This window comes from Zootoca vivipara, chromosome 12 (assembly GCF_965207765.1).
Source record: "Zootoca vivipara chromosome 12, rZooViv2.hap1.1, whole genome shotgun sequence".
In the NCBI taxonomy this organism is placed as follows: domain Eukaryota; kingdom Metazoa; phylum Chordata; class Lepidosauria; order Squamata; family Lacertidae; genus Zootoca; species Zootoca vivipara.
The window spans coordinates 38,854,528-38,876,292 of record NC_142595.1 but is presented as its reverse complement, the minus strand read 5'-3'; the positions used below and the strand labels follow the sequence as shown (position 1 = coordinate 38,876,292).

The 21,765-nt window shown below is 46.7% G+C and overlaps 2 protein-coding genes across 6 annotated transcripts in view; both read right to left on the bottom strand.

The window, feature by feature from the left end:
• Positions 1–4,875: 4,875 nt before the first annotated feature.
• Positions 4,876–8,152, bottom strand: TMEM265 (transmembrane protein 265). Its single transcript, XM_035135280.3, has 2 exons — positions 7,404–8,152; positions 4,876–6,118 (listed from the first exon to the last, which is right to left on the bottom strand). Exons 1-2 carry the CDS (start codon positions 7,608–7,610, stop codon positions 5,957–5,959), a joined length of 369 nt encoding a protein of 122 aa, XP_034991171.1. The 5' UTR covers positions 7,611–8,152; the 3' UTR covers positions 4,876–5,956.
• Positions 8,153–11,774: 3,622 nt separating this feature from the next.
• SRCAP (Snf2 related CREBBP activator protein) overlaps positions 11,775–21,765 on the bottom strand; it is a 32,371-nt gene continuing 22,380 nt past the window's right edge. For all 5 annotated transcript variants that reach the window (XM_088655376.1, XM_088655374.1, XM_035135224.3 and 2 more), the window contains 8 exons: positions 21,406–21,608; positions 21,075–21,244; positions 20,164–20,360; positions 18,761–18,875; positions 18,326–18,454; positions 18,049–18,231; positions 17,534–17,617; positions 11,775–17,136 (listed from right to left, as the gene is read on the bottom strand). In XM_088655376.1, coding sequence (XP_088511502.1) covers positions 13,021–17,136; positions 17,534–17,617; positions 18,049–18,231; positions 18,326–18,454; positions 18,761–18,875; positions 20,164–20,360; positions 21,075–21,244; positions 21,406–21,608 — 5,197 coding nt within the window. In that variant the 3' untranslated portion in view covers positions 11,775–13,020. The remainder of the gene's footprint in view (positions 17,137–17,533; positions 17,618–18,048; positions 18,232–18,325; positions 18,455–18,760; positions 18,876–20,163; positions 20,361–21,074; positions 21,245–21,405; positions 21,609–21,765) is intronic.

The following is a 21,765-nucleotide window of genomic DNA, read 5'->3' as shown; positions in this document are numbered from 1 at the left end:
GCGAACGGCAGGCAGGAACACCACTAGGACGTGGGGGTGAGTCATAGACTCGGGAAGTTAAGAGTGTCCAGGAACAGGGTCGGGGACCCGAACTGCAGTATAAAAAGGCTTAAGTAAAATGGGTGCAACCCACTCTAAGGAATTCCTTTCCCAGACTCCCAACCGAGGCAAAGCACAACTGAGGCTTGGCTCCGGTAAGGACTTTGAGGATGAAAGTCCACTCCAATTCGTTCTCTTAAATTGGCACGAAATCCCCGGGGCGGACAAGCTTGAAGGGAACCAATTGCAAAAACTTTGTAAGAAAAAAACATTGGGTCCGATTTACTATGGACCACCCAGATGAGGGGAAATGGCTACCAGGAGGTTCCTTTAACATACAGTGAATCTCCGCTTTAAAATTAACCCTGGTGAACTCTGAATGAGAAAAGTTTTGTGAGGAATCCTACAAAGTATGTTATGGTATAAAATTATATATGTTTGCATGTTACATGTTGTCTGTGTTGTCTGTGAAGTGTATGTGCGTCTGATCCTTGTGTCTGCTATAGTTCATTGTTCCCCTTAAAGTAAATGAGAGATATAATCCAGGTTTAGGAAATTAGGGGTTTGTGTAAAATTTGGCCATGACACCCACAGACTGCCTTTTTTAAAGCATGCATAGTTTAAAATAATATAATAATAAGGCAAGCTTGCTTAAATAATCTTATGTAAGGGCTTGATCAACCCAAAAACAATGGCAAATATTTAAAAGAGTGGAGGTAGTGTGTAAAGGTTTGTTTTAAAGAGGCTGTAGAAGGCCATTTTTTCCTCTCCAAAAGTAAAAAGAGGGGGCAGGATGAAGGAAAATAAGAGTAGTAAGTTTGAAAATGCTTGCTCAATGCTTTGAAAATATTTTGAAACTTGAAAATGTTCACTTCATGAGGTGTGCAAATGTTTGTTATTGAGAGAGGCTCTAAAAGGGAGTCTTCCTCCAAGTGACTAGAGGAATATTGACTAAAGGAAAATTGAACAGCTATTCCTATAAAGGTGAATTGTTTGTCAAAAGTAGAGCTTCCTTAGCCAGGAATTGTCTATCTGAGTCTAGTTTTAACTTCAATTGTGTTGGGCTCCTGATATCACCTCTTAAGGAAAAAAACTCATCTGCTAAAGGGTTCTATATAAAGTTGGTATTTTCATTCAAATCTTGTGAATCCTGTATCTTAGAGGGTTAGACTAAATGACCTCAGGGTCCCTTCTAACCCCCATTTTAGAGCTATGTGAAAGGCAATGTGTCTGATGTGGTGATGGGTTGAAATTCAGCCCAGCTCTGCTTTCTGGCAAGGAAAGATTATTGGTTTTCAGAGTTGGAACAAGAGTGTAATTGTTGTTTTTGTGGAGTGATTATATAAGTTTTTATCACTTTCTCTATTAAGGGGGTAAAGTTTAAGCACATATGAAAGTCTTGAACATTTCCCAATCTTTCTCTAGAGAGTAAAAGTGGGGTGTATGTGCATACCTACCCCTTTCTGTACAGAAAGGGGGAGCGGGAAGGGAAAAGGGAGATTGTAACCTTGAAAATGTTTGTTTGTGAACTCATAATATTTAAGGTCTGTGTCACAAGGGAGCCATGTGCTCTGTATGTAATGTTTCACCATGTGACTATGGAATATGGTGTTCCTTCTAGGGAAATGTTATTAAAAGTAGAGGATCCATAGCCAGCAAATGTCTATCTGAGTCACTTTAACCTTGATTCAAATGGACAGAATGGTTTTAGTAAGGAAGTAAATTCCCTCTTAAACTGTTTATCCAATCTTAAGGTTTGCTAAAGGCTTCTATATAACGTTGGTACTTTTAATCTTCCCCTTCCTTATTTTTCCCTTAGTACACACATGTGCTTCCGTGATAGGGCATAGCCTGTGTTTCCTTCCCAGTCAGGCGTCTGTACTCAAATGTATGTGTATCCTAAGGGCAGTGATAGTGTTGAGATCCCCATATTTCAGAAGGGGTGGACTAGATTACTCAAGATCCCTTCCAACCCTTTCCAAACTTGCAAAAAGGAGGGAGAGAAAATGTGTTTGTAAGCACTGAAAAGTGAGTTTCTGTGTAAAATCTAACCCTATTTTAAAATCTACTCTTTCCCCTTCCCTTCCTTTATTCAGATGGTAATTTTGTCAAGAGGTGCAGCACTTTAAAAAATGGTACAATAGACTGCCGAATCATGAACTCTGTACATGCACAGAGGCTATGTCAGCTTGAAGAGGAAAATAGAGGAGAAAAATGAGGTTTTAACTAAGGGGCGAAAAGGTTATAATCTGCTCATGAAATATTATTCAAATTTCTTAATGTAAAGCTTTGAACCACTGAGGGAAAACAACCTCATGTGTGTTACTGGTCCATCAAGGTTAAGTGGTTGCCAAGTTCCAAAAATCTTAACATGCCAGATTCTTTCCACAGGTATAAATAGCAGAGTACTACTATAAGTCTGTCTCTTGAGTAGTTTATAAATTAATTAAGAGGTTCAAGGTTATGCTTTGCACATGAAACTTAAATTTAAATTTCCTTATGTAAAAATAAATAGATAAAGAACCATTGAGAACCATCAACTGTTTAGAAGCTGCCAATTCCAGTTCAACATGCAAAACTCTGTACATTTTAGGAACATTTCCTGACTGATTTTCACATGAAATAATTTTCCCTTTCCAGCAGAATACTGAGATTCAGGGTGTGGAGAAATTCTTTCAGAACCTTAATGCAAAATTATCTCCCAATGGGGGGGGGGGGACGCCACCTAAACAAGCCCCTCCACACTTGGAAATTCATAGAAAATTGCTGTCTACCAGTTGACAGACTATGCAAACAAAAGGCTCCATTTCTTTCCTAGCAGGTACTCAGGATGGATACTTATCTCCCATTTGCATTTCACCCCGAAGCATTACCCTATGTTAATATAACCCTCCCTTTTCTAATGTAGCAATGATTGAGTGTTTTGCCAATTCTTTTCTTCCACAGCAAAAAAAAAAAAAAAAAAAAGTGAGGAGTGAGGAGATACAAACAGTAATTTCATTTCTCTTTGGCGCTTCTCTTTAGCTTATAAATAATCTGCTTCCATTTATTATATCAGTTTTTCCATTATGTCTATGAAATTATTCTAACAATAACCAGGTAAAAATTGTTGTGTGAGTGGTAATCTAAATTTTATTTTGTTTTATTTTTGTATCTTTTTTTTTTTTGGTATTTCTACTTTTTCTTTCTGTACATACAAATGTAGCATCTAAGTCATTCTTTCCTGTAAATAATAATAATAATAATCCCTTTCAAACAAGATACATGAACCTCAAAGAGAATTCAGAACCACATAAGGAAAATGTTAATAACTTATCGATTGTGTCCTAATTAACAAAATTTTTGTCCTTTGTTTCCTCCACAGCCAAACTAGGTGAAGTAAATTAAACTGACTGAGTAGACAATAACAGCAGTAATTAAATAACTATGATCTTATATTATTTGCAGCTCCCCAAGAAGAAATTTCTAGAATATTCTCCCCTTTCTTGACTATTTATCACTATTATTTTTTAACTAATTATATCTTCAGGCCCCAACCCCCTGCAGGCCTATTTTCAAAAGGATGTTTTACAGGAAACCAAATTGACATTTTATCTCTTTGATCACAACCTAAGAAGGAGGACCTAGAAAGCTATAACGTTTCAGCAAGGTTTAGAAGTGCTGGCATAGAAGTACTGTTAACTTCCTCCCAGTGACTCGAAGGCAGACAAGAAAACCCCCTTGTTGGAGATACATGCAAAAGCAGCAAGAATTATCTCAAGTTCACCTGATTGCCTCAAGATATACAAGTGGCGTATAATTAATAATTTGAAGGTTTTGTGCATTATGTGTTATATAGGAACACTGAAATGTGTCAAATGACTTTGGGACAAAGGGGGAAAGTGAATTGCAAGGACATTCTCTCTCCTTGACCTCAAGACTCTGTGCCCTAGGATTTAAAAGCAGCCGGAATTGTCTCAAGATCATGATGGCCTCAAGACATACAACTGATATATAATTATTAGGTCTTATGTTGCGTGATATTCGACAGAAACATTGAACTATGTCTGACAGTATGTTATTTCCACAAGGAGGGGGAGGTGAACCAATTTTGTGTTTAATTGTTGGGTTTTTTTTTTTTTAAAAAAATGTATAGTGTCCCAATGTTTTTTTTTGTATTATTGCCATGCATTGTATGCCTTTTAAAGGATCAGGATATTGCATAGTTCAGTATTTAGATTAGATCAACTTATGACCACATTTTCTTGTCCCACCTGGCACTCTGCAGTGTGCCAACCTTCTCTACACATTTTTTAAATTTGTTTTTACTCATTTTACCAAGAATAAGCTCCAAGATCCATGAAACACCAGATAAATGAAGGTATTTATGTCTTGATTTAACAGGAATGATCCCTTTTAGAGTTAAATTTGACTAATTTGGACATGTTTTATGGGGCTGTATAAATTTTAATTTGGCTTCAGTTCTAATTGGGCAAGTGTATCCAAGGTGCAAGTAGCTTTCTTCCTTTAAGAGCAACTGGGCAACTCCCTACAGTGCAAGGCCAGAGCCTATAATAAAGGCCCATAGAAAGCCCAAGGCAAAGGCATCTCTCTCATGACATGTCCAAACCTGTGGCAGCTATGGTGAGTGCCAGGCGACATGGTCAATATGAAAGCCCTAAGGGGATTCACCAGGGATTGTTGCTGTTGTGCCACGTTGGAGGTGTGCAACCAGAGGAGAGCTAGCTTTTGACACCTGAGAACACACAAAAGGGTAAACAAGCAAACTGCACTTTCCAGTCAATATTGGTGGACCATCCTGTTAAGTGTAATACATAGACCATTTTTGAGAAATGCTTCTCCCAAAGTACTAAAACAACACATCTGGTTATTCTTTTGTGGGGCAACAATTTTTAAGAAAAATTATAGCCCCAAATGGGGAATTGTTATAAGAATTTTGAGGTCATATCTATATATATATAATAATTGTTCATAAAACATGTACATGAATGTACAGGCACATGTCTGAAGCAGCACAGGAAGACAGGCCTTTCTGACACCATTTTGACTCTCTCTCTGACCAGGTGTTCCTCTGCAAGGAAGAAGTGGGGTGGGGGGAACCTTCTCATTGTCTCAGGAATTAAAGTGATAATCCCTGGCATCCTGATACCTGACTGCCAGACAAAAGGGTGTGATTAACTTGGCTGGGAAACAGGGAAATGTAAATATCTCTCAATTTTGTTGATTAGGTTTTGGGGGGCAGGGGGCAGGGTCCAGACTGCTCAGATTACTGCCACCAGACCTCCCCTTTCATGATGTACCTATGATGAATCTAGGGAGGGGGGTCTTGGGCTACACCCCTTCTGTGACATATGGATGATGCTTCTGGGGGGTGGGCTGAAACCAATTTCAAATTTCTTTTTAAGGGCAAGACATCTTTGTTTGGGGTTCCTTCCTTGTTCTCCTGTGTGAGAGGAAGGACCCTGTTGCAACAGTTAAAATAAAAGTGCCTTGCTTCGTACGTCCTGGTTTGGTCTCTGTTATTTGGTGGGCAGGAGACGCTTAAATTCGTCTGCTTGCCTGGATCCTTGAGCTCTCCCTGGGTCAAGATCCATTTCTCTGGGTTCATAGGAACCAGCTTAAATTTTACAACACCAGCATCCTGTATTCCACTGTAGCGAACCAGATATATGTCCATAGAAGCAGTCCATAAAAGCAAGCCATGGAGATCCAATGTCTGCAGCAGAAGCTGTTCTGTTTCTACAGTCTCCTAGGACCTCCACAAAGAAGGCTTTGACAAGAGTACACCAGACCAGGGTGCATGTAACAAAGACCCACATAATACCCACTTCTGCTCATTCCAGCTGGGCAAGTATGTGGGAACCAGAGGAGAAGATGGTCCTGGAAGTCCCAAGTCACATGTTCTTCAGGGTCATCATCATTCGGCTTGAGTTAAGAGGTAGGAAATGAGGTACACTGACACGGGCACCAGAATGATGAGGGACACCCAGACACTGATACTTAAGACAGACAATCTCCGGGACCTCCGAGCCCAGTCAGCCGCTGATACCTGGGAACCAGCCTTTTGCTTCTCACTAGCCTGGATGGGACAAAACCAAGAGAGAGAAGCTCATTATTGATGTCACTTATTTTTATTTTATTTTTAAAAAAAACAACTTACATTTTAGGTCTCCTCCTCTGGACTTACATCAGGTCTAAATTTCTTTGCAACCTCTGATCTTAGTAGCCTTGACCCAGATTAAAGCTATCTAAGCTTGTTGTATAATCTTAGAAGGGGCGTATGGACATGAAGGGGCATGGCTACGACTCTCATGAAGGGACCTGGCACTTCTGGATCTGCTGACTTCAAGGGGCCAACTTTCCAGGAATATCTGGCCTCTGTCACATAATGCCTGTCTTGCTGGGGACTCTAGGGCTCCTTTCACAGTTCAGGTGGGGTGGCTCGGCTGTCAGAGGGAAGGCATGGCCCAGAACACCTCCAACATCCCTTTCTGGCTGCACATTGCAGGGGAAGAAGATCAGTAGTGGTGGCAAGTCCTCTCAGGGAATCTCGTCCACCACCTCTGGCCTTGTTGAGGAATCCCAAGGGTTCTCTGGAGCAGACTCTCATTGCCAGATGGAACGCAACGATTGCCGTGCCTTGGTTTCAGATTGTACATCTCCACCGAGCATTCGCTGCAGTTTCACCACGTGACAATAATGTGTGGGAGCTTTCAAGGCAGTAAATATTGGCCTGGGTGGGGCAGTGAGGTGGCTCCTGCCCACGACTGCAATGCTGTGCTCAGGAAACATCTCACACACGCACCCCATTTAATATGTGGATCTATCATTTTGTTTCATTGATATGACAACCCTGGGTATACTACATCACTGGTTCTCAGTCACTTTTTACATCGCCTAACATAACTTTGGCATGCCTTTAATTTTTGAGCTGCCCATTTGTCCGGCTGCCCATTCTGTTTTGGTTTAAAGAGCACACTTGCAAGGACACAGGAGGCACAGCTACAGTTATTTATCTGGAAAGGAAGGCAAGAGAATGGCAGAAGCTGTTCAGATCCCAGCGGATTTTCGTCTGATCAGTAAATACATTTGGAAAGGCACAAGGTTTTCTCTAACCAAAGTGTACTCACAGTGGACCTAGTGGACTTAATGGATCCAAGTTTGCCACTCATTGTTCACTCATTTAAATGGCTCTACTCTGTGTATGATCAATATTGAACCCACTTCCCCTCCCTAAGCCTCCATTAATTCTTTCCCTAGAAAGAAAACTGATCCAAATACTGCACTGCACTTTCATTCATTTGGGGAAGGGCACCCCTTGTCCCACCCACCTGCATCCCTTGTCAAAGCAGCAGGTAACTCACCTTGACTGCATAGATCAGTGCTAGGACTCCGATGCAAGAGCAGCCACAGATGATGCTAAATATGGCCAGGCTGCGCAGTCTGTGTTTATGAAAAGAAGGGGGCTTGGCAGGCATGTCCTTCTCCTGGGTGTCTGCTGGGATCATCACGATGGTCTCTGCAGCATCTTGCCGAAGGGTCCCATTTTTGAGCTCCTGCTCTCCTTCCATAGCAACTGGCACACATAAAATTGCTGGTGTGCTGACAAGCCTGCTCTTTTCTCTCTGCTATTTCAATTATGAACCACGAGCAGTGATGATCTGAATCCACATTTGTGCTTCTAAATTCCAAGCCAGGAGCTTGAAATAGCTAGTGGAGAGTTCGATTTTAGAGGGCCAGGTTCAAACCCCACCTCTTCTGTGAATTCTCTGTACAGCACCGAGAAAGTGACTTTCGCTCTTGGCCTCAGGTTTCCTTTGTGTAAAATACCTGGGCGTATTATCGCCCTACCTCACCAGACTGCTGCAAAAGGAAACGTGGAATTCAAAGGAACGTCTTTCACAAGCTGAAAGTGTTCTAGAAATGATAAAGTACCAACGCCTGATAATTCACCTGAAGCCAAAAGGGTGTGATCCTCTTCATGCCTAAATAAGTCTAGTTCCTCAGTCATTAGTACAGCTCCTCTGAAGGAAGAAATATTGAGAATAGTCCAACATCTGCAGGCTGGGAGCTCACCTCTCAGAAACACTTTTATACACACCTGGCAGCTTCCGGTTTGTTTGGTTATTCATTTTTTTGGGCTGGGTCCCAGAATCTTTATTGGGTGAGGTCACTGTTGTTGGACCTGACTCAGGTACATACCGTAGGTTGCACATTCCTCCTGAGATCATACACTCCTTTCCTCTTTGTCTACAGGCTAGTGCTTCAGCTTAACTGGGTTGCGGTTCAGGGAAACTTAAGCGCAGGAATTTCACTTAATGCAGGAAATCTGAGAAATCAAAACTTGGGGGGTGGTCTCCTCAGCTGCTGAAGGGAGATCAGGCTGAAATGGTAAGGTAGGCAAAATTACCTGTTGGGAGGTGCCCAGAGTGGCTGGGGAAACCCAGCCAGATGGGCAGGGTATAAATAAAAAATATTATTATATTTTTATTATTATTATCATGATCCACAGCCTCTGGGAAAGGGAGGGAGGTGGTGGCACGAGTTAGCACTGTGGGTTCCTTCACCCCTTAACTTTTACACCTATCACTAGATTTTTATGACTTTTAAGTGCTTCCAAAAAAGAAAAGAGGGGGCAATACAATATTGCACCCACATATTTTTTTGTCTAGCCGCATTGACTTCAATTTTAGAGCTTTATAGTGTGGGGCACACTTACTGTAGCCTTCACAGTTGTTGTTTTGTTCCGTTCCCCCCAACTTTTATCCTAACAGAGATAGCAAATTCCCTCAGTAGCGAAAGGGACTCGAATTTTTCAACTCTCCTTTGCCAGTCCTTCAGATGCCTCAGGTCTGAGGCCTAGCACATCATGCTCCGAGGCTCAAGTGAGCTCAGCCTCCAGTTCTGCTCTCATGTAAATATGAAGAACCAAACTGCAGAACTCTAGAATGGTTGCACCTGCTGGTTTACACATGTAGATTTTTGCAATAACACAGGATTCTCCTTTCACCATAACTGATAATTTTGCATTAACTTCCAAGTACAGGTTTAACTCTTGGATTCTGCAAAATTTCACATTTTGATCCCCTGAAAGCACATTTTAGAAGACAAAAGGGGCATAAGAAAGGCTGACCCATCCAGTCCTCTCACTATCCCCTGCCAAAAGAACAAATGTTTCCTTTAAAAGTTGTTGTATTGTAATTACAATTAAGCAACTGTAGCACAGAGGAACTACAGTGGAACCTCGGTTTTCTAACTTAATCCGTTCCAGAAGACCGTTCAGCTTCCGAAAAGTTTGAAAACCAAGGATCAATGGGCTGGCTGCAGTCAAGGGGAAAAAATGAAAAATGCGGCTCAGCTGTTCGGCTTCCAAAAATCGTTTGAAAACCAGAGCAGTTACTTTCTGGTTTCGGCGTTCGGGAGCCGAAACGTTCCAAAATGGAGGCATTTGGGAACCGAAGTTTGACTGTACAGTTATCTGTTTAAATTAAGGACTTATTTCCTAGCATTACCTGTACCCATTTGGCCACTGCCCAGGTGGTTCTCATTTCTACAGCCACTCATATACAGTATTAGCCCCAAAGTGGGTTGTATGTTTCAGAGGAATGCAGCTGCTTGTTTTTTTTCACAAAACACTATGTTGTATAGAAAATCTACAGATCAGAAGGCTGTTGTGAGAGGAATATGCCAAAAATGAATCAAAAGGCCTAAAAAGTGTAAACGGGAAGTCCTAATTAACTGACTCATTGTTTACTCTTGGTTACTGTAGGCTTCGGAAGGTGTCATTCCTGACTGGCTACAAGAATGTGACCAAACTGGTCCCCCCCCCCCCCGGTTGTTCGTGGCATTACCTAGCAGTGGGAACTTTTGTGCAATTGTCCCATGCCTCAGCTGAGGCGTGTCCTTGTTTAGACTTGCCTGGGCCCATATTTGGTTCCTTGTTAATCTATTCTTGATCATGGTGCTTTCCAGATTATCAGATAAAAAACCTAGATATTGCAATAGCAAGGAACTAGCCCTTCTCCACCAACATGTGGAGGTAGTACAGGCCTCCATATTAATCCCCGCCCCCTGAAAGGTATAAAACCAAGAAGAAGCAACTTCTCTCCCCTAGTCAAGAGACATTAAGAGTCAGAGGACACACTCCAGCCAGTCAAAAAGACTTAGGGGGTGCAAAGCAGAGTCAATGAGGGGTACAGTCCAAGGACTGTCCCACAGGCTTGGTAAGTGGCTTGGAGGACTCCATTTGGTCCCTATGCCTAAGTTTCCTCGCCCCTATCAACACTGTTGATCAATTCCTTTTGGTACGAATGTTCTTGCACCAAAGAGGATGCCTCACCCAGAGTACAAAATAATTTAGGATGGATGCCCTGTTCAAGGGGGTGTGCCCTGTGAGGGACGCGGGTGGTGCTGTGGTCTAAACCACTGAGCCTCTTGGGCTTGTCGAGCAGAAGGTTGGCAGTTTGAATCTGCCCAACAGGGTGAGCTCCCGTTGCTCTGTCCCAGCTTCTGCCAACCTAGCATTTTGAAAGCACACCAGTGCAAGTAAATAAGTACCCATGCAGCAGGAAGGAAAACAGCATTTCCGTGCACTCTGGTTTACGTCACGGTGTTCCATTGTGCCAGAGGTTTAGTCATGCTGGCCACCTGACCCGGAAAGCTGCATGTGGACAAACACCAGCTCCCTTGGCTTGAAGTGAGATGTGCACACCCCAGTCGTCCTTGACTGGACCTAACCGTCCAGGGGTCCTTTAACTTTACCATACCTGCCCCTGTGAGTCATTGAACTACTGCATATATGGATTTTAGAAAATGGTGTGCCCCACCTTGTCATCACTTGACAGTGGAGGAAGACTGAAGAGTGCTCTCACAGAGGAGCAGAAAGAGGCCATCTAGAGGAACTGTGCTGCTTTTAGCAGCCAACCTGCTCAGTGTGATTTTTCCCACCCTGGAAAAAAAGAGTCCTGAGCCTCAGTGTATAAAAGCAGGGATGTAGCCCTCCTAATGCTGTTACTATTAATTATATTTGCTGTATGTGTTGCTTGCCCCTGGCTCCTGTCAGCCTCTGCAAGCATGGCCAAGAGTCACACCTGACAGAGGCCATAATCTCAGAAAGACCACAGGTCCCCCATCCCTGAGGTAAAAGATAATCCCGTCCTCTCAAAAGCCAGTCATGGCACACAAGCTGGTTTTATACTAAATGAGAAGTTATCTTTTTGAATATAAGAGTGTGGGCAGAGGGAGGGGCTGTGAGAGCCTGAGGCTTGCTCATGCAACACCATGCAATGGTCTAATATTGTGCATGAACCAATCATTGGATCTTCTAAGGAAGAGCTTTCCAAACTTTTCATGTTGGTGACACACACTTTTTAGACATGCATTATTTCGCGACACATTAATTCAGTTTTATTAGCAAACCGGAGGTTAAACTAACCCCTTTCCAGCCCCAGAAGCATTCAGACGACACATCCGCACACTGCAGCCGACACACTAATGTGTTGCGACACAGAGTTTGGAAAGCTCTGTTCTATGGCACTGGTGGGGCACCAGAAGTTCCTGGACTCCAGCTCCTATCAGCCCTAGTCAGGGTGCTCAAGAGTCAGGTATGATGGAAACTGTAGGCCGAGATTGGGAGGTCCACAGGTACCCCATCCCTGCTCCAAGAAGACTGAAAGAATCAGAAAAGGAAGCATGAAGTGTCTTCTTTATATATAAAAAAAGACTCTACAGACCCATTTGGTGTGCTGTTGGTTTTTCTTTTTTTAACACTTTATTCATAGCATTATTCTGAAGAAAGATTACATCGGTCTTCTGTACAAGTTCTGAACATGCTTCAGTAGGAAAGACAGCTCCATGGGAACACCTCCCCCTCCACCCCAACTGCACCCCCTTCCCCCAAACCAGAGAACTACTGCCACCCCTCAATCCCACTGCGGTGGGGGAGGGGAGGGAACGTTGTGCTCCCCTATACAAAATAACCTTTGCATAGATTATGTTCAAAAGAACCTATTTTACAATGAGAGCTGTACACAGAGAGGCGGGGAAGGGAAGAGGGATTTGATCCAACTCAGAAGCCCAGAGAGTCCTCGGAGCAGTGAGGCTGCAATATACATCATTAAAAATAAGACCATCTCTCCTGGTGGCAATGCAAAACATGAGGGCACAACCTTCCCCTTTTCAAGGAGTCAACTCTGCCACCTCCTTGTGCCTCAAGAGGGCCCTAAGCTGTGAACGGAATAAACAGGGCGACAATCAAAAGGGAAAGCCAGAGAAGGGGACCCAGCATTTGGTCACTGTCATTTAAAAACCAACCCAGAGCCATTAAAAAAGTAAGAGCTAATTGTGTTATAAATCAGGAGGGCATCCCCTGCGGGTTTCTTAAGGGGAAGGGGCAGAGGGCAAGGATGCAGAGCCCCAAAATTTGATTTTTATTTTAAAAAGGATGCAAGCGCCTAACGGAAGGCTGAACGGAGGCATCCCAAAGTGGTACTGAACTTTGCGGGGGCCATTCAGTAGCAGCGGGAGCCCTGAAGCGTCAACTCAGGGGGCCACACCTCTATGGAGCTGCCCTCCCTCACTCCATGATCAGCAAGTAGCAGAATTAATTGGGAACAGTGTTGGCTCCGTCACTTCCCCTGCGAGGGAGCAGCTGAGCTACACATCCAGAGCTAGCCAACTTCTGCAGGAGTGTCCCTCGCCCTGCTCTGAGACAAAGCATCCGGGAGGGAGCAGCCACACCTGCTGCCCTCCTCCTCCTACTCTTTCAAGTAGTACTCTTAACAGTCAAGTCTGGAATGCAGGGAGCTGTGTGGGGACAGGTGAGCCCCATCGGCTGCCCTCCATGATAACAGGAGGATCGAGAGCAATGGGTGGGTCGGGGCAGGGGGCTAAAACTGCTTACAGTATGTGCGAGGAAGAGCTGGCCATTGACCCCCCCCCCACACAGAGAGAGAAGTGACGGCAGAACTTCTCGCGCTGCGGTCACGTCTTGGGCTTGCGGCCTCTGTTACTTAGTGAAGAGGTAACCGGGGCGGCTGGAGAAGGAGTGCAGGAGGGAGATAGCACCCCAGAGCCTCCCCCCGCTGAGGTGGGCACGGAAGCAGGGCCCGTTTTCCTGGTGGGGATGGGGGAGGAAGCCGGCCGGGTGCCTTCACTGGGCTTGGCTGCGCTACGGAGAATCCGGTCAGCTGGGCTCCCAGTGCACCAACCCCGCCCCCGCCCCCTGCCCCGCCCACCACCCGACTCATAGCACTGGCGCTTGGGCTGTTGGGAGCACTTGTTGCTGCTTGACTCCGAGGAGGACCCGGACTCCCCACCCTCTTGCTCCGAGGTGGCCTGGGGAGGGGGTGACTGGCCGCTGTTGCTCACCCGGCTGCCCTTCAGGAAGCAGCGGCGTTTCCGTCGCTGAGTCTCACGCTCCAGTGGTGGGAGGAGGCTGCCGGGCCGGAGGCGGGTGGAGCGGGCGGGGGTGTCCCCAGGAGGCTGCTCCCAAGTGCTGCTCTCTGCAGACGAAGCGCCCTCAGGGAGCGCCTGCTTTGGGGAGGGCTGCGCTAAGCCCTCGCCACAAGACTCTGGCTTTTCCTCGCGTTTGAGCAGAGCCAGCCTGGTGAGTGGCCGGGAGTCCTCGCCCTCTGAGGAGCTCTGACTGATGCCTGGCAACGACGGGCCCAGTTCATCCTTTCTCCTCCTCCGTCGCCGCTTGCGGACAGGGGGAGCCGGGGTCTCCTTCTTCTCGGTGGAGATCTCGTGGTCAGATGGTGAGGTGGGAGTTGGCGCGGCCTCCACACGAGGGGAAGGTGGGTTCTTTGGGGGCCGACCCCTCTTCCGCTTGGGCGGAGACTCGGAAGTTGTGGAACCGAGGGCAGCTTGTGGCGGTGTTTGTGGCGGTCGGGGCAGAGAAGGCAGTGCTTGAATCTCTGGGGAGGCTTCTGCTGAAGAGACAGCTCTAGGGGGAGTAGGAAGGGGCTCACACGCTTCTGTGGAGAATTTGGAAACAGGCTTGGGGGGAGCGGCCAACAGTTCTCGTGCCTTAGGAGCTGGTTTAGAAATTGAGGTGGGTTTGGGATGCACAGGCATTCGGTTCCGCGCCTTGGGGGACACTTTTGAGATAGACGTTGTTTTGGGATTGGGATGCAAGTCCAGCGATTCATGAATCTTAGGTATTGCTTCTGCCACAGGGGTGGGCTTAGGGGACTTGTCCCGCTGCTCCTGCACCTTAGGGAGTAGCTCTGTGACCAGAGGCTTTGCAGAGGAGGCTGGCAGAACTTCAGAATGAGAAGGCTTTGGAGACACAATGGGGGCCTCCCGTATCTTGGGGGGGCGGCCACGGCGTCGCTTTTCGACAGGAGAGTTGTTCTCACTACTCTCCGTTTTACCCTTGGGAGACTTGGTCTTGGGTGAAGTCGTTTGGGGCACCTTCTTGTCTAGCACCTTACTTTTGAACTGGGTCTTGGGCACCTTCTTCTCGGAGGTCTTGCTTTGGGGCTGGGTCTTGGGCACCTTCTTCTCGGAGGTCTTGCTTTGGGGCTGGGTCTCGGGCACCTTCTTCTCGGAGGTCTTGCTTTGGGGCTGGGTCTCGGGCACCTTCTTCTCGGAGGTCTTGCTTTGGGGCTGGGTCTCAGGCACCTTCTTCTCGGAGGTCTTGCTTTGGGGCTGGGTCTCGGGCACCTTCTTCTCAGAGGTCTTGCTTTGGGGCTGGGTCTCGGGCACCTTCTTCTCGGAGGTCTTGCTTTGGGGCTGGGTCTCAGGCACCTTCTTCTCAGAGGTCTTGCTCTGGGGCTGGGTCTCGGGCACCTTCTTCTCTGGGATCCGACTCTGGGGGGTGGTCTCCTGGCCAAGCTCCGGGAGGGGCTGCAGCAGCCCTGGACTCTGCTGCTCAGAGGACTTGTTCTTGGGGGGACGCCCTCGCTTGCGTTTCAAAGGCTCAGCAGAAGGGCTAGTGTGTGCCTCTCCTCTTAGGCCGCCATCTCTCTCCTTAGCTGCTGCCCGGCTCTCCAGCTCAATTCTCCGACGGGCAGGCAAGTCTCGCAGCAGTGGCAGCTCTTTGCCAGAAGGGGAGGAGGGCTCTGGCTCCAACACGCTCTGATCTGAGCTGTTGCTGGGACTCACCACGGTGCTGTTGGCAGTATCCAACTTGCGCACACGATTACGGCGACGCCGAATCAGTTTTTTCTCCTCCACCACTGTGACCAGCCGCCCTGGCAGCTTGCGCAAAACTTTTGCAGCAGGGCCATCTTGGTCCTGACAGCTCTGCCGGATCTGCACGTCCGCACTGGTTCGACGGCGAGGGGTTTTAATCAACGACAGACTCTCATCTGCAGATGGCGCTTCTGAGCAGACAGCACTATCTGATGGACTTGCCTGTGAGGAGACAGCTGGCAGGCAGGTGGCCTGAATTTCAGCCTCTTTGTTTTGGTGCTCCTCCCCATGAAGCTTCTTCCCAACAACCCCTTGATCCTGCTTGTGTGACTCCTTGGGGCTCTTGCTTTCACTGCTTGAGACCTCTGGTGTTGGCAATACAGTCTCTCCAGGTGCGATCTTAGACTCTGGCTCATCTAGGATGCTTGAAGTGGGACATGGCAAGTCTTCTGCTCTGGGAGCCTGCTCCAAACCATTTGGCTCCTTGACACAAGGCAGAGCTTCCAGTTGAACAAGGGAGCTAGCAGCTGGCATGGTGTGGTCCACGGAAGGAACCACAGGCACCTCAATCTTGGGGGTCTCACTCTCCAACCTGGATGATGCACTAACTACGGACTCCATGGGGGTGGCCTCTGAGCTTCTAGAGGTGAGTGTCTTAGATGCTGTTCCATCAGGACCATCAGAGGGTGCTGCCCCTTCAACAACCTCAGGCCTGCGTGCCTCAAATACAGAGTTCAGTGACTCTTGTACCGCAGTACTGCAAGAAGTGCTCATGTCTGCTTCTTCCTCTGACCTTGGCAGGCTCTCCTTTTGCTCCCTCAATGGTAAGTCTACCTCACAAACAGCCTCGGGTTGTTTCTCATTAGGTAGCTCCACAGTGGCAAGGAGACTCACTGTGCTTGGTGCCTTCTCTTTAGTTGCTGGAACCTCAAGGACAACCTTCTGAGTGCCAGGTGGTGACTGTGTACTCAACAACTTCTCCTCAGCCACTAGCACATCTTGTGCCTGGAACACTGGTACTTCCACATTTGGGACATTCATGGGAACATGGGGTTCAGGGGCTGATGGATTGAGCTGGGCACTTGCTTTCTCTTCCTGCTCTTTTAAAACTGTTTTTAAGCTGGCCACCTCTCCATCAAGTGCCTGAGAAGGAAGCTGGAGGAGTTGTGCCTCATTTATTGGTACTTCTAACCTAGGAGGGTTGGATGGGAGTTTATCTAACTCACAGGGTTTCTCATGCTTCTGCAAGTCTGGCCTCACCTCCTTATCCAAGCCAGTTTCTATTCTCTGGGGGCCACTTTGTGGCAACTTATCACCAGCAGGCTGGGTTTCTGTCCTCGGAGAGGTGCCTTTTAGCATCCTGTCACCTGCAGCCCCTGAATCTGCCTTCTGTGGAGTAACTGGTAGCAACGTCTCCGCAGCAGACAAGGTCTCTGTCCTGTGGGGATTATTTCTCAAAACCCTGTCACCAGAAGCAGAAACCTCAGTCCTGTGGGGAGTTGTTTTCGGCACCTTCTCTCCAGTCACTGGGGCCTTAGTCCAGGGCTCCTCTCGGCGGGCCAAAGTTCTGCGGGAGTGCAGGGCAGCCTGGACAGGCTTCTCCTCCCGCACCAACTCCCTCCGCACAGCAGCCCCTCGCGTGTGTTGAGCTACTTGGGGCAGGCTATTGTCTTCCTCATCCGTCACCGTGTGGGAATGCCGGAGATTGGGTAGTCTTGTCTGGGGGGATTCCCCATCTCCACTCTCCCCATCCCGCAGCAGGAGGCGGGTGCTACGCAGCCTTTCACTCATGCGGGTGCCTGTCCTCTCTGAGGCTGTGCGGCTTGAACCCTTGGACTTCTTACTCTTCTTGCTGGTGCCTTCCTCAACAAGATAGCTCTCATCCTCATCCTCTGGCAGCTTGAAGACTACCTCATCCTTTGCCTGGTCAATATCTTTGCGGGCAGCTTCTACTTGTTCCTAAGGACAACAGAGAAGGGAGCTTAATAAACAGCTAAAGGGGAACTACTACTGATTTAACAAGTGATGCCAACCAGGCTTGGTCCATTCAGTGGCACTAGAGAGAGTAAGACTCCAAGAGGCCTGAGCCATCTTCTTCCCTTATAAGACTGAGTACACAACACCATAACTTCTAATAACAATCCACAGAAGCTCCTCCTACAAGTTTCTGAGCCTTGGTGTCATGACCATGAAAGATTGCTGTGCATTTGTCTCTAAAAAGTTGCCATCCAACTGAGGACCTGACCAACTTCAAATTGGCAGATGCAACCAATCGGTCACAGAGCATCCCTCCAGCTGTGCTTGCCCAACAAGATACTATGCAGGGGGTGCTTCAAGTCAGGGGTAGGGAATTTACCTCTGCCTGCTTCAGCTCCTCCCGACTGATGTCCTCTAGAGATGCCTCCAGGAAGTTCATGGCGTAACGTTCAATAGGGGTGAGCTGCAAAGGGAAAAGGAAGTTCAGAGGGGTATCTGAGGGAAACTGCAGGCCAAGTCAGTCAGAATAGGGGGAAACGTGGAGAGCCAGGTTATCAGGGTGGCTGCAGCGGAGGGGTGGGAGGGAGATGGAATAGGAACTGAAGCTTCTAAAATGATTTTGGAAAAGGAGGGCCTATAGTTCAATGGTAGAGTATGTGTTCTTCATGACTCAAATTCCATTATCTCCAGTTTAAAAAAATAAAAAATCTCTGCTTGAGATCTTGGAGAATTGCTGCCAATCAGAGTAGACAGCACTAGTAGACAGTCTGATTAAGGAAGCCTCAAACATGCACACACCATGAAGGAACAGAACCACTATTCCATCCCTATCTAATTTAGGCTAAAAGCAGATAAGCACTGGCACTTTCTAAGGGGCACCAAGAGACTGTGTACCTGTTCCACCAGTGAGGCAATCTCCTGCTCAGCCTTAGACATCTCCTCCTCTTCTTCCCTGCTAGGCCTATCTTCTGTGTCCAAAGGAATGTTCTCATTGAACTCTGCCAGCTCAGCCACTTGCTCTGCTTTGGCCTGGGTAGCTGCCCGGATGTCTTCAGGGTCTTCTGCCTTGCACAGTGCCTGTGAGTCAGAGATAGCCACACAGATATAAATTAGGACTCTCTTTGTTGGAGGGCCACCACTTTTATCTTCAATATGAAAGCTGAAAGCTTACCTGCTCCAGAATCTGTGTCTGCTTGGTGGCCATGGGGTCCTCTTCATCCTCCTGTGCTATAGCTGAGGCCTCCCCTTCTTTCTTGGCTGGCTCATCTAGGGGCATGTCAAACAGCTCACGTATTGTTTGCTGAGGAGCACAGAAAGAAACACATTACAAACAGACCTTACAGAAGTGAGCTCCTCATTCTCTGCATACACGTCAGAAACCAGTTGCAACAAACTAATTTGTCTGTAAAATGCCATGAGCTTCTTGTTTTGCCGTTCTTGCAGCAGACCAACACGGCTACTCCCAAGGATGTCTCGGGATAATACAAGTGTTAAGGAACTCTTCATGAGGCTCAGCATCAAAACAGTGGCACTGCAAAGCCAACTGTCTGAAAGGCTATACAAAGCAGATTTCTGCAGGCAGGTCTTGACAGATCTGTGTGGTCACCTGTTTGAAATAGGCTGTTGTGAAGTTGCCACCCTCAATAGCCATATCTCCAAGCATCCTCTTCTGATTGGCCTTCTTCAGGATATTTTCCTCCACTGTCCTTTCACTGATCAACCTGTACAGAGCACCAGAGAGTCAACATTCAAGTTACTGCTAGTGTGTACAGCTTCTACAGGTGAAACTCGGAAAACTAGAATATCATTGAAAAGTGCATTTATTTCAGTAATGCAACTTAAAAGGTGAAACCAATATATGAGACAGATGCATGACATGCAAAGCAAGATATGTCAAGCCTTTATTTGTTGTAATTGTAATTATTTGTCATTAGGGGGGGTCAATTATAAATGGAATGTAATTAATGAAATGTTATAGCAATGTTTATTTTTATTTTTGTATTATTTTAACTATTTGTCTTATTACTGTGGAATTTCCAAAAGAAAGCATTTGTAAAAATCAAAAAACAAACAAACAATAAGTTGCATTACTAAAATAAATGCACGATGATATTATAATTTCCCAAGTTGATATGTTACTATGCCACCCTATTACAAGTCTCTTTCAGGAAGTCTGTCCTGCAGTCTCTGCAATGGCTAAATAAACAACAATTGTACCCTGCCCATCCGACCGGGTTGCCCTAGCCACTCTGGGCAGCTTCCAACAAATATAAAAGCATAATAAAACAAATATCCAGAAATTCCCTATACAGGGCTGCCTTCAGGTGTCTTCTAAAAGTAGTATGGAAGTCTATCACTTCCTAAAACACACGTTTCATATGCAAAAAGGTCCAAGGTTTGGTCCCTGCTGTCTCAGGGTAAGGCTGGGAAATATCTCTGGGAAACCCTGAAGAACCACAGCTAGTCAATGAAGATAATATTGACTGACTGGGCACAATAATAATATTATAATAATTTTATTATTTATACCCCACACATCTGGCTGGGTTTCCCTAGCCACTCTGGGCTGCTTACAACGTATCTAAAAACATAATAAAAACATCAGTCCTCAAAAACTTCCCTAAACAGGGCTCCCTTCATGATGAGGCTTGAATCCCAATTGGAAGGGATCCAAACGGCCCACATCCTCCAGGCATGCTTTGAGTTGTTAGCAACCACCCGCTCAATCACCTTGCCCAAGAATGGAAGATTTGAGACTGGGCAATGGTTGGCCATATTGGCTGGGTCCAAAGATGAACTGCCTCTTTCAGTGGGGTCTGGGAAAGCTCCCTCACAGAGGGAAGCATTTACCACCCCGCAGAGCCCATAGCCCAGCTCTTCCCACTCGTTTTTATAAGCCAGGATGGGCAAGGATCAAGGAGACAGGTGGTCGGTTTCACAAGTCCAAGCAGCCTGCCCAAATCCTCGGAGGCAGCTTTCTATGCCAGCGGCACAAGGAGCCCAGCTAACCTGTAGATGTGAACATCACGTGTCTGCCCGATACGGTGGCAGCGATCTTGGGCCTGGGCATCCATGGTGGGGTTCCAGTCACTGTCATAGAACACCACAGTGTCAGCACCTGTCAGGTTCACTCCCACACCACCACTGCGCGTTGACAAGATGAAACAGAAGATGCGCTTGTCTGCATTGAAGCGCTCCATCAGTGCCTGCCAGGATTAGAGAAAAATCTGGAGCCAAAGAGGGAAAAAATCCAAAACCCAAACTCCTGGTTTTATTTTTGAGCTTTGGAAAGTGTAAATAGCCAGAACTGTAAGGAAGCCAGACCAGTATACAATAATTCCCTTAATTCTGCAATCATAAAAGCCAGCTTCTATCTCTCGAATTACTCAAAAAGACTCTACATAAAGAATATGGAGATTCCTTGATGTGCATGACTTTCTTTTCTCATGCCACCCTGTCCCTGCTCTCTCTGTAATCCATATTTGCCCAAGCACTTCCTCCTGCCATCCCATTGCTCCTTGCCAATAATGACATAATTCTGGGGCATAATGTAGACAGTAGTACCCAAATCTGGCAATTTCAGGTTTGAACCTTTGCAATCTTTGTACAATCCCCCGCCACAGCAATTTCTTTTATCCACCTTTTGATATACCATAATAATCATTAAGGCAGCTTACAGACTAAAATAATAAAAAACAAAAAGACACACACAAAACACACTGAGCATCCCCTTTGTTCTCTATCAGATGGCAAAAGGCCATGAATGAGCTTCCTTTCATTTGCCCCAAATGCAGACTAGCATTCTCCTGGAGTTTAATGTTTTGATTTTTTTGGATTTGACAGACCCATTTCTCAAAGCAGCCAGGACCTCAGGAGTTCTCTGAGCACTTTGTAAGTGGCCACAGGCTGTTACTGCCTACCTGCCGCTGCTCCACACGGGTGCTACCATCCAGCCGCAGGTAGATATGTCCATGATAATTGAGAAACTGCTCCAGCACGTCCAACATGCGAGTCATCTGAGTGAAGATGAGGACCCGGTGGGCACCAGTCTTGAGCTGCCGCAGCAGAACATCCAGAGTCTGCAGTTTCCCTGGAAGGGGGGAAAGGGCCAGAAAGAAAAACTGAGCAAAGGGCAAAGAGTGCCCAGCAGGATAACTGGACACAGTTCACCCTACCAGCTTTAATGCAGAGCACTCCACATTGCCCTGGCTCCCAACTAGCAGCATGCAGGCCCTACCCAGCTACACGTACCACAGTCATATTGGATGAGGCGGAGGTCTGGGAACTGAGTCCGCATGTTGCAGATGATACGGTGCAGGCCGCTTGCACGGGGCGAGAGCTCCTGTCTCAGGGTCTCTTTGAAGACAGCCTGCTGGAGCAGGAGTGATGGGGGCGGGTGAGAGGTATGCATGGTGATAGCAGGAGCCTCCACAGGAGGCATAACAAAGATGAACCTGCAGAGAGAGAAAGGATGGCTGAGGACAACAAGGGGGATACCATGGCACCTCTGGAGAGCAGGGAGCAGGACTCTTGGGTTCTCTCGTAGCCTTCAAGCTGCAGCTCCCAAGAACTTTTTTTAAAAAAGTTTTATATGCTTTATTGAAATTAAGA